The sequence below is a fragment of the Physeter macrocephalus genome, chromosome 7 (genome assembly GCF_002837175.3).
Source record: "Physeter macrocephalus isolate SW-GA chromosome 7, ASM283717v5, whole genome shotgun sequence".
In the NCBI taxonomy this organism is placed as follows: Eukaryota; Metazoa; Chordata; class Mammalia; order Artiodactyla; family Physeteridae; genus Physeter; species Physeter macrocephalus.
The window spans coordinates 5,117,245-5,134,658 of record NC_041220.1 but is presented as its reverse complement, the minus strand read 5'-3'; the positions used below and the strand labels follow the sequence as shown (position 1 = coordinate 5,134,658).

The following is a 17,414-nucleotide window of genomic DNA, read 5'->3' as shown; positions in this document are numbered from 1 at the left end:
CACAGACACACAGAGACACACACACACACACACACACACACAGACACACACACAGACACACACACACAGATACACACACACACAGATACACACACACACACAGATACACACAGATACACACACACACACAGATACACAGATACACACACACACACACAGATACACACACACACACAGATACACACACACAGAGATACACATACACACACACACACACACAGATACACACACACAGATACATGCATTTATTATGTTTTTAAGCAAATGAGTGGCATCATCAAACCTGCATTTATTATAGGTTCCTGTTCTATTTTATGAAGAATAAATTAATGTGACAAAATAGAGTTATTCTAATCTATAAGCAGCTATTAAAAATGTAAAAATTATCAAAGTTACATGCCAATAGATAAGTGATTAAGGGTATAAATAGAGGAAAGTTTTATTCATATATGTGCAAGCAGAGTCAATATAATTTAAAAGCAAACTAATATATGTAAGAGATAATATTTATTCACACTTGGTAAGCTTGCACACACACGCATGCTCATACACACATACACATTAATAGTCCACCTTGAGTGTGGTGGGATGGACAGCTGGTGGTGCTGACAGCAACCTTTCGGAAATCGACCTGGCAACAGGTGTCAGTGGCTTTAAACATAGCCAGACGTCTTGTAGAGCTGTATGCTAATGCAACTGAGTAGCTAGAAATAGGGTCATTGCAGTGCACACGCACACGTACACGTACGTATACATGCATACATCTATATGACTGATCAACCAAAAATATTTATTGAGTCCCTATCACTTATACTAGTCTTTGATTTAGGTACTAGGTTTAAGTTGACAAACAATGAACAGTTGTATTTTTAAAAAGTAGAAATCCATATGATGGAATAGTGCACAGTGATTAAGATTAGACTAGCCAGGTTATGATAAATGAATTTTTATCTGTCACATATTTATATATTGTGTCAGAAACTCCCCCTTTCATGTACACATTTGGGTAAAAATTAGAAAAATAATGAAAAGTCATATAAGGAAAATAGACTTGGTTATTTTACCTGTTTAATTGAATTCAAAGTATTTTTTTAATGTAATGCACATTCTGACTTTATACAATAAATATATAAAACACGTTCTAAACAGACAATAACAGTACATGACATTTTTAAATTAAATATTTTCAGAATAAATGTTATCTTTATAAGATTTATTCTCTTGATCTAGGGATAATATAGTATCCCATCTAGTGTATTTTTAGTGAATGTTACACTTGATTTGCTGTATTTTTAATATTTTAGTAAATCATTGATATATTACACTTTGAGGCTATTGTAAATGAAATCTTCTATTGTATCTTCTAATTCTTACATAAGAATATAGAATTTGGGGTATTTATATTATGTCTTGTCACCTAACTGAATTCTCTTGCAATTTTTATGCGTCATTTTAATTTAACCTTTGTGACTCATTTTAGCTTCAAATTTTGATTATTTTATTTACAAGTTTACAGTGCTTATATAATTTATATTTGTTTTTGGGCTTCATAAAGTGTTTGGTTTGTCAAAATAAATTTCTAGTTAATTTTTAACATTTAACAAACACATTTATATTTATATAAAATATGCCGCTACTCTTAGTTTGCCAGGTTACTAAGAGTATATTACACTTAGTAATATGTGATACATTTCATCAGATTATGTTTTTAAGTTTAAATTATGCTTGTCATTCTCATTTGATATTCTAATATATTATATCAGATGAATTGATTTCTTAACTAAATTTCTACCCAATCCTTTTTTCATTCCAAGAGGATTCCTGTCTATGATCAAACTTTTAATATCCTGTTGAATTTCACTTGCATTTTATTTGTCATTTTTGTCATTAGTGAAAATATCCTGTAATTCTTTTTGCTTTGCTTTTATTATCACTTACTGGCATCCCTTTTGCTGACTTTACAAACTGAATGGGAACGTTTCCATCTTAATCTATATTCTAACAACACTGAATACAACTGGAATTATATAATTCTTGAAAGTAAGTACTTTTTATATAAGCCTTAGACTCTAAGAGCATCTTGGGAAGAAACTATTTTTGAAAGTGGTTTAATGAGCACCATGGTTATTTTTATTCAAATTTCTTCTTTACGTTCAGTTTGGATATTTATAGTTCCTTGGAATTTTTATGATATAGAGATTATCAAATTTATTACCAAAAGATTCTACATTAATTTAAAATTATCATAGCTACAAACATTTCTTCTTTCTTCCCTTTTTCCCGACTTCCCATCTCCTCCTCTTTCTACTTTTTTTCTCTCTCTCTTTCTCCCTCCCTCATATATTTTGTTCAGTGATGTGTTAATTAAGCCTATGCATTATCTTTTGGCCAAAAGTCTTTGGGTCCACATATTGAATTTTATTTTTGCATTTTTGTTGTTTTATATGAATTATGATTATATTTGATTTTTAAAATATTTAATTTGTTGAAGAATTTAGTGGGTTTAAATACTTGTAATACGTTTTCATATTTGCTTTATTGTTGTCAGAAAATGTCTTAACAATTTATGATTATTGGAATATACCTGCAGAATACAGAAAGACTTTCTATTTTCCAGTTACTTTGTGACTACTCTTGATTATCTATCAAGAAAACTTGAAAACACTTCCTGTTTTTATCACAGAACATTCATTATGAAAACACTAATTTAGTCATAATAACTGTATTATTGAACTTTGTGTTTTTTCCCTTCATTTTTCAAATACCGAAGGTTATGAGTTAAAGAAGCAGAATATGATGGTTGGTTTATAAATTTTGTATCTAGTCCTAATAATTTTGCTTCATATTTTAATACTATGTTTTTAGTTTATATAATTTTAAATTCAGTGTATTGTGCTTTGAATTTTACCTTATCTGGTATTAATATTACAAACCATGTATTTTTGGCACTTTCTCAGAAATGATTGCATGCCTTAAAAATATCTGTCGTTAGTCCTTTAAAATAGCAGTGCTTGCGAATTCCCTGGAGGCCCGGTGGTTAGGACTCTGTGCTCTCAATGCTGAGGGGCCGGGTTCAATCCCTGGTCAGGGAACTAAGATCCCACAAGTGGCAGGACAAAATAATAATAATAATAAAATAGCAGTGCTTTAACATACCCGCTAGGGTTTGTACATGCTTTTCCTATGTCTGGGAGTCTGATTCCTACAACCCTCTCTGGGTTCCTCATGTTTCAGACCTCACCTTCACCATCACCATTAAGGACGTTTCCCCCAGTTTCACTGATCATGCCTAATCCACTCATTAAAAGCATTCACATTACCGTGTTCCTTTCTTTCATAACATATTAAATTTGTAATTTTGAAATTACATGATTTGAATCCAGTTTTGTTTTGTTTTTTTTTCCCCTCAACTAGTGTATAAACTCGATTAGTACAGAGCCTGGGTCTGTTTTATTCTGTGTATGGTAGCGCTGAATACAATGCCTGGCACACGATTGGCACACCATATTCCATTGGTGGAGATATGAGGAAACATAGGTCTACTTACCTTTGTTTATAAGCCGGAAAAATAAAGTTAGTCTAATCATGGCTCCATCTTTCCTGAGCCTACAGAAGAAAATTTAATCTCCTGTGTACCATGTAATATAAAAGACTCTCTTGACCTTGTCAGGGTCAAATTCTCCAGCTGTATCCTCTATCAGTTTTGCCCTCCAAATATATCCAGTTACTTAAAATTCGCTGAATGCGTTATAACGTGTCCCGTTGATATACCTTGAACATCTCATGCCTCCTGCACCCGACATCCCTTGTAAGCTTGGGTGGCATTATCTTGCTTGAGTGCCAGCAGCCCAATGAAGTGGTCCCTCCACTGCCCAGTTTCTGCCCCTTGAAGGTGACTCTCCCGTCCTGTCCCTTGCCACCGAACCTGATGTTTGTTTCTTTAATTGCACTTATCACATGCTTATAATAATTTTTAGCATGGTTCTCTCCTTTCTCAGGTCCATGTTCTCTCCTTGTGACTAGGATCTGTCTTTTTACATATTCATTCTAAGCACACCGTAGGCAACAAGAGCAGCAGCACAAAATGTGCTGAAGGGATGCAAGTACCATGAATGCATATTTGAATAAATATTCCTGAAGCATTAAAAATGCCAAGAATCTCAAAAAAACGCTTACTCTACCAAAAAGTATTTCTTATACTATGGTGGGTGCTGCAAACTGCATGACTTGGACCTCCACCCTCCAGCTAGGAGTGCTAGATTCCAGACTTGGCTCTGCTACACTGCCGATCAGGGTTTAGTTTTTAAAAAGTGATTATGTTTAATTAATATGGTTAACATATGCAGGAAGTAACTAGATGTGGATGCGCTGTTCCTTTAGTTACATTTTCTTTTCGCCAGTATTATTCTGCTTTGAAAGTATATAAGTACACCTGAAACTAATAGACTTGTAAATCAACTATACTTCAAAAAAAGAAATTATATAGAATTAGATAAATTTGGATTAGTAAGGGAATCAGGCATTTTGTTGAGAATATTTTTAATTGGTATTTTTCTTTATTTCTGTCTTAATATTTTAAATCTATGTTGATTTAGTCCCTATACAGTATTTAATAAACCTATTGTCCAGGAATAATTTAATATGAAGCATTATTGTGCATTGAAATAAACAAGATATATTTAGATATATTTTATTATGTTGGCTTAAAAAGTGAAAGCATCTACTACTTGAAAATAGGCTATTTCTGAGTTCAAAATCCTGTATTTACAAGAACTCTTCTTGCTCAGGAATATTGCATATTATGTTGAAGCATTACTTATAATTAATGAGAATTCTAAAATTATAACTGTTTCAATTAGTAACTTTTAACTAAGCTGTCAAATAAATAGTCTTTACTAATGTGTGTTCTAAAGATATATTTTATTAAAATTAACTTAAATATCCCATTATTTTCAGTGATACATAAAATTTTTTTGTTTATTAAAAAAATCTTTATTCCAAAGAAGAATTGGCTATTTCAAGACATGAATAGAACATTATTATACTCCCAGCATTTTACTGTTCTATTAGTATAGATTGTTGAGTTCATCCTCTCTATTTTTATGTGCATGTTCTGTCTTAGAGATTGTGACCTCTTTAATAGCTATTTATATTACTATGTAATTGAAATCACTCTTTACTCATTTTTCTTTTTCTCCTTTTTCTTTTAAACATGCTGCAGTAGCTAACATATTATGGAGAGAAGAAGGTAGTAAATTCCATTATTTTTTATATTATTGTGATTATTTTTCTTAACTTTTAGATGTATTGACTATCAGTTCTAGTAATTGCCTTATTCATTTTTATTTTTATTTGATCATAAATCAATATTCTTCTGTAAACCTGCTACATTATACATATTTATAACTCCTCATCAGCTTGATTTATTTTTTATATATAATCAGGAAGTTATATTACAATATATGGAAATGCTTTTAAGAGTATAAAATTAAAATTAGTCAAATGAAAGCAAGCTTAAACACAATTTATGTAATAAACCGTGATTTAGATTAGAAAAAGAAAAATTATAAAAACTATTGCCTTATGAAGGGACTATAATAAATTATTTAAGAAATTGGTTTATAAACTTGAAGGACATGGATTCAAATACAGTCTGCACCGCTATGTAACCTAGGGCTTTTTTATGTCACAAATTCCTCATCTCAAAAATAAGGGTAGTTGTTAATTCTCAATAGGGTTGTTTTATCAACTCCTTAAATATAGTCTGCACTCAGATGCCATCCACGGTCATTTATTATTGTCTTTGTTTTTCTTAATTAGTCACAAAGGCCAAGAGGAATGTGTTTGCCCAGGTATTCAAATAACCCAAGTGCTTTAGTTAAATTCTTAGGAGAAAATTATTGATAAGTCATCATTACACTCCTGGTGAGCAATGGCCAAAATAACTGCCTTCAGGATCCATCCTAGAAAAACTTTCTCTTCCCCAGTTATAGCTTCCTAAAATTATTGAAGCAGAATAATAACAATATCAGTAACCAGAACACATTTATTGAGCCCTTATAATGTGCTAGATACTGTACCAAGTATCTTAGAATATTAGATCCATTAAAATTAGCAACAGATGAGCATAACACTTTAATTTTTTTTTGTCCTTGGTATTTCTTGCTCCTCAAATCTTTTGTAAAGGCTCCTTTAAACTCCAGTTTACTAAAGAGGTTCTAGTGTAACTTTACCTTCTCATTTTATTCCTCTTGGATATTTCACATTTGAACGTATAAATGCAATCATGACTGAAACAGATATGACATGATTAACATATGTGTTAGACATTTCTTTATACTCTCTTCCTTCTTGAGATTAAACAAATATTTCTCTGGGTACCACAGATCTAGCTTTGCTGGTTAATTGCTGGGAAAATTTGAATGAGTCATTTTACCTCTGAGCCAGACTTTTCTAAAACAATGCTTGAAATACAGTTTGGGACTCACCTTGCAAATTTGTGATATGTATATCTCCTTAAAATATGTGAAACAACTCTTCCTTATAATTTGACCTTGATAACAGTCATTATTAACATTATTAGTTTATAATACTCATTGATAGTTAATAATAATATAATATTCTTCAGACTACCCTTAAAAGTATAGGAGACCTGCAGATTAATTAAAAGCACACTGAGATTCATTATATGAAATCATTTTTATTTATTTAAATTTTTCTTCTGTTAGTCTTTGAAGATGTATGTTCTCAATAATTATCCTCCATCAATCAGTGAGGTACTTACTCTTCATGACTTTGTTTGACACAGAATATGTGCTTGAGAAATCATAGCTATTTAGTACATTTTGCAGATAATTTTAAAACTTATACAAGAAATGTTTTGGGGGAAAGTTTTTAAATCTTTTATTTCATGTACAGTTACCATCAGAGCACTTTGTTTTTTGAAACAAAAAGATTTAAAATAATACATTTGAGAAAATAATATACTTGACTCAGATTCATAGGAATCTGTAAATTACTTTTTATAATGCCACTGTTATTGGCAAGGCATTACAATTAGAAACGATTGTATGTAATAATAATGGTGGCCAGAGATAATAGACCAGCTTGAGGAATCACTGAACCCCAACTGTGTGTACAATTATTTCATAAAAAATAATTAAAATAATAAAGAAAGTTTCCAAAGCAATTTTCTACCTCTGTTTTTAAAAGATAGAATAATAACTAATTTGAGCAACATTTTTCTGTGGTCCATTTTTATTTCCAGTTTAGCAGTACTTTCTATTTCTATGCTTGTCTTCTTACCATGGCCAAGAGAAATTTATCTCAGGGAGAACCCATTGAAGAATTTCGAGCAGTTTTAGATGAATAATAATGGAAAGAGAGTTTAAAATGATAATGCCTCTCATAATGTCATATAACTTACATGCAAGTGTAACATCTATAAAATTTTGTTTAACTGAAAAATTATTTTTAAATGTATACATCAGAGTCTGGCTTATCCAGGACTTTGTGAGCTAAATCAACTTTACTGAATTTCACGTATGTTATCTTATTAATCACACGGATAGTTAAGCATGAAACAGTGTCCTCTGTTTCTGAGTTCACCTTTCAGTTCTTTTCTAGCCGTCATTCAAGTTAGCAGGAGTGTAAAAATACAATGTTTTCAAAGAGAAGAAGTATCTCACTCATTTACTGACAAATATTTTAAAGAGCCTACTGTATGTAGAACACTTTGAAAGCACTGGATATATAAAGATAAGAACTAGTATCTTCTCTAAAGACGTTTTCAATCTAGTAAATTAAAGGCTAAATCATTCTTATTGTCAACTAATTTTACTACCTATATGATTTCAAAATACATATTAAAAGATTCAGTAGGATTGGGTCTCTTCTACAATATTTTTTATGATCTTGTTATCAAATATAATCTAATAAAGTATTTCCTAGTATTTATTTAGTAGACAACAGTTTGAGTATATGTTATATGGTCTAATAATAATAAACGTTTGTATAAGCATTGAATTAAAGGAACTTAAAACATTTTATTCACTGCAGGATTAAGCTGAACTTTTAAATATACTCCTTTCAGGAGAGATGTTGGATGGTTCATTATATGACACAGAATTTTCTGAATTTATTATAACATGAAATTATTTTGATGAATACCTACAGAATCGATATTTAACTGAAGCTACTTTGGGAAATACTGGCTTGATGTGACATCCAATGATTTGAAAGCAGAAACATGTATATTGATATTTTCCATATTTGTAAAAATTGTCTTTTCTTTGTAAATATTTATGAATCTATTCACACATAAATATGGTATAGAAATGGTTCAAATAAATTTCTATATTAGTTGGGCTAATTAACACCAACCAACACCAGGTACAAGTAGACATTACAGTGAAATCTTGCAAAAAAGTTTGCATGTTACAGCATCTGATTAGCTTTGTGAACTATAATATCACCAGAGTGGGGAAAAAAGAATAATAGGAAGCAGGTCAGCTCTTAACTCCTTTAGCCTGAGATTTTTCACATTTCGTTGTCCAGAGAATTATATGCTGCAGGGGAGCATTGGAAATATAGGAGCGTGCACGCCTGCTTAATGAGATACTTGAGCCTCCTGTATAATTATTTTTAGAGAAAAAAAATTGCTAAGGTTCTCAGGACCTTAGCAGATTACTCAGATTACTCAGATTACTGTCTCACAATAATATTGGTGAAATACTGAAAATGAAAAAGGAGAGTTTTCAGAGGGTAAGGCTTCTAAATTCATGAGACTTAGTGAGTCATATAATTGGGTGAGGCAGAGACCACGCCTTCTAAAGGCTGACTGCGATGCCATCGCCAAAGCGATGAAAGCTGTCAATATTTTCATTTGCAAGTTCCCTACTTTCTCTGATGAAAACAAATGTCAACATTTTAGTGCTTCAGATTATCTCATAAACCTGTTTTCAAATCAAAAATGAATCTGACAAGAGATAACCATTTTCAGATATATGTGTATACACACATATGCATATATGTATACACACATATACATGTGTACATATATAATTACACATATGATTTCACCTAATATTAACTACATAGCAAAAAATACTCTATTATGTTATAACCTTTGCTATGTTAATTATTAAATGTGAAATGAATCACGTAAATTTGCATTCAAGTTTTTCAGCATATCTTTGGAAGTTCAGGAAATTGAATTCTGACTTAGAAGGACTGGTTTTAGATAATATCACTCTGACCAATATATATAATGTTCAGACAGTACCCACTTTCCTGGATTAATAGTGGCTAATAAAGAGCTTAACACAATCACTCCCAGAATATCTGCTAGAAGAATGAGAGAGGAAGTCAGTCTAATTTTATTTGAACATAACATAGAAATCTCATTGAGGTGTGGTGGTTTGGTATTGCTATGTGTGTGCAAAGGATTTTAACTCCAAAGACAGAGATACAAAAATGGGAACATTCATGAAACAAAAATCCCTCCCTGCTGAGTTATTCAAGGTGAGAGATGCAATATAGACCATCTATTCTTGCCTATATTTTTCTTTAGCCAAAAAAAAAAAGATTTCTTCTATATTAAAAATATGAGTAAGTTTAGGATCACTTGAAAGGGAAAAGAATGATATAATATCAACTCATAAAGGTCTTTAACATCAAACATTGAATTATCTTTGATTGGTTACCAAATCAGTGCTTTGTAGGATTATAATTTGCCATTGATCATAATTTAAATGCTAAAGTAATGGCGGTTTCAGTCAGAGGAAGGCAAACATCAGCACAAAATATTTTTGTTATTGACTTAAGTATTCATCCAATAATCACACATCAACCAAATATTATTCTTGATATAAACTATGGAATATATATGTAATTTATAATACGTAACGTAACTATATTACCATGATACACTATTGTTCTTGAGTAGAAATCCTCAAAGGATTGAGACAGGAATGTGAATTACGTACATTTTTTTCTCAGTCCATCTCATGTATTTAAAGGTGCAGTACTGGTTGAAAAACCCTCTGGGAAATACTTCTCTCTTGTGAGACTGCAAGTAATTCTTGCCATGTCCTCTCTGTATAGAAAGAAAAGCAAAGAAGAAGAGCTCACAAAGAAAAAACAAATTGTGGATCACTTTTTTGTGCTACTATACTTTGTTAGATTAACAATCGACCTGGAAAAGACAAAGTACCTGTGTCTGTCTTCACAGGGGATGAAAAAAAGACAAAAGAGCACATACTCCTAATCTTTACTGTGACTAGAGTGTTAAAGCTTTACTGAAGTCAAGAGCTTTTGTAATAAACTGCAGTAGAAAGCATCAGTGAGGAGAGAATGGTAATTGAAACCTACATGGTTGGCAGAATTTTGGGGACTCAAAATTATTGACAACTCCAGGAGCTTTTGTTTATGTGGGTTATTTCTATCCACTTGTATTTACCATATAAGAAATTAAAACAGAAAATTAAAATATGTATTTATTTGTTTAAAATAACCGTAATAAATAACCCATTACATGTAGCCATAAATACCACATTATTTGTAAAGTTATATTTTAAAAAATAAGGAGACTCACTGTGGTACATTTTGCAGATTTTTAAACTATCTGTGGCTGAATGAAAGGTGCTGGATTCCTATATTTGTTTCTGCATTGAACTGTTGTGATATCACTCATAACATCGTATGTCAAGTAGCCTGTTGAGAACTACATTCCACATTTGGAAGCATCTAATTTGTGAGAATGAGGGAGAAAAATGCAAATGACATCTTAGCATTATTATGGACATAGTTTTGACTTTGCAGACCCTCTGAAAGGATCAACTTTGAGAACTGCTCTACTAGAAAATCAAGTTGCTCTTTTTTAGCAGGCTCACGCATCCGTAGAATTCAATCTCGTAGAAAACTGAAATGTGCTAGTAGTATATCTCACAGAGTAGATTTGAGGAAAACGGGAGGACAGTAATCACATTTTGGTTAGATGCCATTTCACCATTTTTTTTCCACTGATGTTTCAAAGACATAATGTCAGTCATAAAAAGAGGGACAGTTACCATTTCTTGAACTCATAGTAAGAGTTCAAGTCACTCTGCTATATGTTTTCCTTTCTCCATCTCATTTACTTCTTACAACAGCTGCATAAATCTAATTATTATCTCCCAATTTGAGATGGAGAAATTACAGCACAGATATTACATGGGAAATAACTTTCCCACGATACAACAGTAAGTTCTATAGTCGTGATTTACCTCTGAGCTGTCTGAATTCAGAAAATTAAGTTTATCTCTCTTTGTTATATTCTCCCACACCAAAATAAAAAAAGGTTAGGGCATGGAAACTTAATAGTTATAATGAACATACACAGATATGTTATTGCTTCCTATACAGATTAATCTAACTAACGCCCCAAAGTGAAAATCAGCATGTGGTTTTAATTACCACATCTCAAGCATCAGGTAATTCATATCATTCTATGCCTAGTATATTCAAAATAAATTATAATATTATAGCAGCAAATTTAAATGATATATATCTGCATCATAGATTATAAATTCTGCTGCTAAAACCTAAGTAGTAATTGATGAACAAAATATGTCTAGCAAGAGAATAAATGCAAAATATCCCTCGTGTTGGTAGGGAAGAGAGGAATACACAGATGGCTCTGAAGATAAAGTTTTATTTCATAGCGGAGTGATTGATACGTAGGTGTTCAGTTTATCTTCTTATTTTAACATATATTTATACATGATACTTTGTTGGCATTGCTATTTCATAAACACTAGGGAGTTATATTCCCACCAAAAACAATAAAATGCAAAAGCAAACTAAACCTTGCATAACTTTATCTGTATTTTTCAATAACTTGTAACTGGGAAAGTAGCTTATACTCTGTAAAAATGCTGTTGTGTACGTAACTCATACTTTAAAAAGCAAGAAAATGGTCTTTCAGTTTTGAAAGTGATTTGGATGGATTAAGCGAGTCTTAGAGGAAAATACAGCTCAAGAAATTTCATCTGTGGAATCCCACTGACTGTACTGTGCACAGAATATAGTAAAACAACACAATAAAAATATCCATAGGAATAAGGGCAGGGAATACTTCAAGAAACTTTGCAAACTGTCTGGACTTAGAGTAGTTGTCAAATTCAAACACATTCAGACTCCTGACTGTGGAGCAGAATTGTGCAGTACCTGAAGGAGAATACAGTCATGTTCATTAAAAAATGTTATGAGCTTTGTATATAACTGACACAACTGAAAATCAGATACAAGTTTCAACTACCAGTATCGTTAAGTTGCTAGTCACTGATACATAGCACACATCAATCTTCTGACAATGAAGCTTGCTCAGACAAATCAATTTTTTGCATAAGCAGTTTCTGTAAGTTTTATCCTTTTGGTATGGAATTGATCCCTCTGTATTCAAAGCTATAGTTATAACTTGTGGCTGACGACTCTTAAATTTTATTTTATGAAAACATAACTTGAATTTAGTTCTTGCTACTTCTGCCACTGTTCTGGAATATCTCATCGTAACATTGTGCACTCGGGAATTAAAATGCACCATTAACTGATAAAGATTGCATGTATTAAAATATGAGGACTGTAAAATATTTATAAAACAATAATAAGATGTGTCAAAATAATCTGGATCATTTAAAATATATATTCATTATTAGAAACAATTTCACTCTGTATAAACACCAATAAAGTGATAATTATGATCGAATACATTTTCCTCTGAATCATAAGAATAGATGGTGACTTTTAAAATTAACTAGGAACATATTTAACAAAAATACATGTGGCTTAAGTTGAATAAACAAATTTATTTTTACAAATCAATAAACTTTTTTTTTCCAGTTTTACTATTATATGTTTAGGTATGGATTACCTTTTTAGTAAGTAATCCTGCTTGGGATTCTTTTTTTTAACGTCTTTATTGGAGTATAATTGCTTTACAATGGTGTGTTAGATTCTGCTTTATAACAAAAGTGAATCTGTTATACATATACACATGTTCCCATCAATAAACTTTTATTGTAATCCTCAGGCTTGACTTCGTGGGCCTTGCAGGTGTCCTCAATTGAAGCAAAAATTAAAAGATGTTTTTAAAAGTGAAGCATTTTAAAGAACAATGTTTTGCTTTTCAAACTATCAAGATTTCAGTATAATTGTTTATCTATTGGCTCTCACTGAATTATGTGTGGTATAGTTATACTGAATAAATATGATTGTGCAAACCAGTACACCTGGATGAGGTACTCAGGTGAGGATCAGGAAAGGGAGAACTACATGCTCTTAGTCTGGACATGTTGGAACAAAGCAGAAGCAGAGGCAACAAAGAGAACAGGTGTGCAATCATGCGAGACAAGTCCTCAGGTGGAGGCCACCGTTAACTCCACGGCATATTACAGATGTCTAATCTGCAGCATCCCGTGCCCATGAGGTGTGGGTGTATAATATAAGTGAGATTAATTTGAGATGTCACACACCCAAACCCGCACTCTGAAAAGAAATTAAAAGTATGATTTAAATGAGATTTTTGCAAGACTTTAATTCAAATTTTAAACTGGAGAAATAGACCCCAAACTTTGTCAATATGAAAACTGATATGTAAGACCTCTAGTAGTATTATATTTACAAACATTATTTTAGGAAAATACATATTCTCCAAAATCTGGGGGACTTGGTCTTTTTGTTTCTAAAAGTCTTTATATAAGCTAAATTCCTGCAAATAATGCCATTTTATTTTCCTTAGGGAACTCTAATAGAAATAGGATAAATATGATTCTTCAAAAAGTACTTTTAGGGCTTCCCTGGTGGCGCAGTGGTTGAGAGCCCGCCTGCCGATGCAGGGGGCGCGGGTTCGCGCCCCGGTCCGGAAGGATCCCACGTGCCGCGTTGCGGCTGGGCCCGTGAGGCATGGCCGCTGAGCCTGCGCGTCCAGAGCCTGTGCTCCGCAACGGGAGGGGCCACAGCAGTGAGAGGCCCGCGTACCACAAACAAAAACAAAAAGTACTTTTATGTCTTAATTAGCACCTAAATTAAGTAAGGATGGTAGCAGACGTAATCTATGTATCAAAAAGTTTATCTCCATTTATAATCATTTTTAAATATATGAAACATTTGTTGAATTATGTTAAAGAAATCACTGACTTGCAGATGAGAGATGAAGTAGAATGCGTAATAGTGCAGTTGCTTGGGCATATGGTAAAGGTCTCACACGGTTTGCTTTATTAGCATTATAGGACTTCACAAATTGATCTCTCACCAGCAATGTGAGGGGGACTGAGTTTTGGTTGTAAATGTTTCTGATAATTTTATTTTGAACTTTTGAATGTGTTTTTACTCTTAAGGTCTGGGAATTGGGAACATGTTCTATGTTTTTTATGAAGATGGAATCAAAGTGATACAACCCATAGAATGTGAATTTCAGAGGCACATTAAGCCTAGTGAAAAGCTCCTTGGATTTCAGGCAAGTATTTTAAAAATTCCTTTACAGTTTTATACAGTAATTTTGTTAAGTAGAATTGTATTTTGGAAATACAATGAAATCTACACATATATGAGACATGTGGGTAGGACAGTGTTAAAACTATGATATTGTCTGTTACTCTATGCAGGTTTTATACTTAAAGAGGAAGATAATATATTGTGTATTTGTAATGACTTGTTTGTAATTAAAATAAAGGCACTAGAGGTGAAATATCAAAAGTGAACACAGCATAAAAACTTCACCCGTTCCTTAATTTAGAATGTCTCCCATTTTGGCAGGCAATGGTTACTTTAACGTAATGAAAGAAAATAGCCTATAAATAATCTGATGGGAAGTTGAGGTATATTAGATGCTTTATAAATATTGATGCCCATTTGTTCTTCATCTTATTTTTTTATGTACCTTTATTTATTTACATGTACTTACCTATCACAGAAATATTTATTTTCTGTAAAATTTTGGTCAGCTTTCAGAAAATAAAAGAATATATGACAAAATGCGTATTGCCTATACATATTAGGGACTGTACTTCTGTGCAGGATAATAAGAAATAATAATTAATTTTATATTGCTATGGCTATGTATATCTCCACATAAATATGTGTACACCAAAATATGTAATACTAAAGGTACCCATGTTACCTTTGTGTTCCCACACAAGTGCAGGCATGCACCAGACACCCCAAATAAGGTAAGATATTGGTAGACCTCAGAATGCAACCCTGTCTTGATACCCGTTTTAAGGTTGGCATGGCGACAAGATATGAGCAAAATAGATATTAATGCCCTGGTTTAGATCCTTTACTTTCAACTCCTATTTTGAGCCTACCAGTAGCCAGTGTTGCCACATATTGAATTATGGAGACAACAATTTACAAATTAAAGCCACGTTCTAGAATGAGAAAAGGAAAAAAACATATGAGAGTGAGATAAGATAGCCCAGCATCTCTCAGACACTCTGTAGGACAAAGCACTCTAATGACCTCCTATTTTAAATAAAGGAAATGATTTAACTCAATATGTTTATGAGTGTTTAAAACAAAAGAAACTATTTTTAATTTAAAAATATTTCACTTAAAGGCTAAATTACTGAATAGAATCATTACCATTTTTGTTAAGCTATAAGCTTAACAAGTATGCAAACACTTTAAATTGTACGTGCAATTTCGTTTTGTTTTATAATCAGATGATATCAATACTGACTAAATCCATTTTGAATAAGGTGTGTGTGTATGTAAAGAAACACATATAAAAATATAAATATTTGCTTCTGATAAAGCAAGTCATTCAATTTTAAGGCATGTGTATATTTTTATAAAAACATTATGGATGAGAAATTTGGGCTAACACACAGATATTGGAAATGTGGCATCAAAATAGTTATGTAAATCAAAGCAAAATCATTTTACAAAAGAGTGTTTCTGATTCCTACGGGACTGGCAGTGTTGTAGCTAGCTATCTGGAATCTAAAGCTGAAAAAGCAAGGAAAATTTGATGTGATAGTTTTGTGACATGTCTGGAAAATAGGGATGTGAAGTTTACTTACCCGAACGTCTCTTTTTAAAACCTTTGACTACTTAGACTTCCTCCTAAAACAAGTAGATCTTTCTCTCTCTCTCTCTCTCTCTCTCTCTCTATATATATATATATATATACACACGCATATTTATAGTGATAAATTATATATATACATATATAAATTATGTACACTTTTCTATAAAAAGTTAAAATTGAAGAGGAGATAGAAACCAAACACCGGTGATGACAGCCTTAACTCATTTCCTTCAACCTGAGAACCCTTATCCACAGCAATGACAAGGCAGGGACTATCAGTTATGAAGAGCTAATTGACTGCATCAGATTTTTCAAATCATAGCCCTTGGAAATCTTACAGCCATCTTACACATGGGATTATGCTAGAAATTCATAGTGCAAAATAAAAAGAAATATAAGGATAGAAAGTTAGCATTCTTATATAAAACAAAAATTTACAAAAATTTCTATATGCTAATGGAAAACTAAGCACAAAGTATAAGAAAAGTTAGATTTGTATTTTTAAGACGAAAGAAACTATCGAATTGTGTGTTTTTAAATTTATGACATTTCTACTGTTTGGATGTTGAAATTAAAATACAAATACATTTTAGCTGACCAATATATTTGTTAAAGCACTAAGAATAATGTAGAGAATGGATAACTGGCTAAAACTGCATCCTGATTATATTGTAAAATGCAGAATACAGGCATTTGTTATACCAAAAAAGAGAAACATATTTCTCGTGCAGTTATTATAGCCCATATATATGAAATCAAGGCTAGAGTAGTTAACTTTTATTTCATATTGCTTTGTTATTTTGTTATTCCTTAATGTGAGATAAGCTTAAATAATTGGAATATGTATACACAGACGCTTTCATGAAACACAAGTATACAGCAGTAGAAAAAAGAAAAATTGACGGCAGTATACTTTGAGAATAAATGTTGAATTAAATGTGTTTCTTATGTGAAGCTATTTTATTTCTGTTTAAACACAAGAAGATGTTCATTTCAGAGTGTGTAAGCTATTTGGTGCCACGTTCTACTAGATTTCATTTCTAATTATAAAATAATTTCATGAGAAAATTGTTGAGTATTATGTCAAGAGAACATTTTTCTCCAAGAAACAGAACCAGTAGGATTAGTATCTATATCCATGTCCGGATCTGGATCTGGATCTGGATCGATATCTCTCCATCACTGTCTGTCTCCATCTCCTTATTTTAAGGAATTGGCTCCGGAACTGGTGTGTGGAGTGGCACGCGTGTGTGTGAAATCTGTAGGGCAGGCCAGGTGGTAGGAAAGTCAGATACGAGTTGATGTTCAGTCTGGAATCCAAAATCCGCAGATTAGGCCAGCAGAG

At 32.2% G+C, this 17,414-nt stretch overlaps 1 protein-coding gene across 3 annotated transcripts in view; it reads left to right on the top strand.

The window, feature by feature from the left end:
* Positions 1-17,414, top strand: part of FSTL5 (follistatin like 5) — a 786,036-nt gene that overhangs the window by 653,099 nt on the left and 115,523 nt on the right. For 2 of the 3 annotated variants that reach the window (XM_024126648.1, XM_024126649.1), the window contains exons 10-11: positions 5,222-5,248; positions 14,376-14,494. In XM_024126648.1, the coding sequence (XP_023982416.1) occupies positions 5,222-5,248; positions 14,376-14,494 (146 nt within the window). The remainder of the gene's footprint in view (positions 1-5,221; positions 5,249-14,375; positions 14,495-17,414) is intronic. The other variant, XM_024126650.1, reaches the window with a different exon arrangement.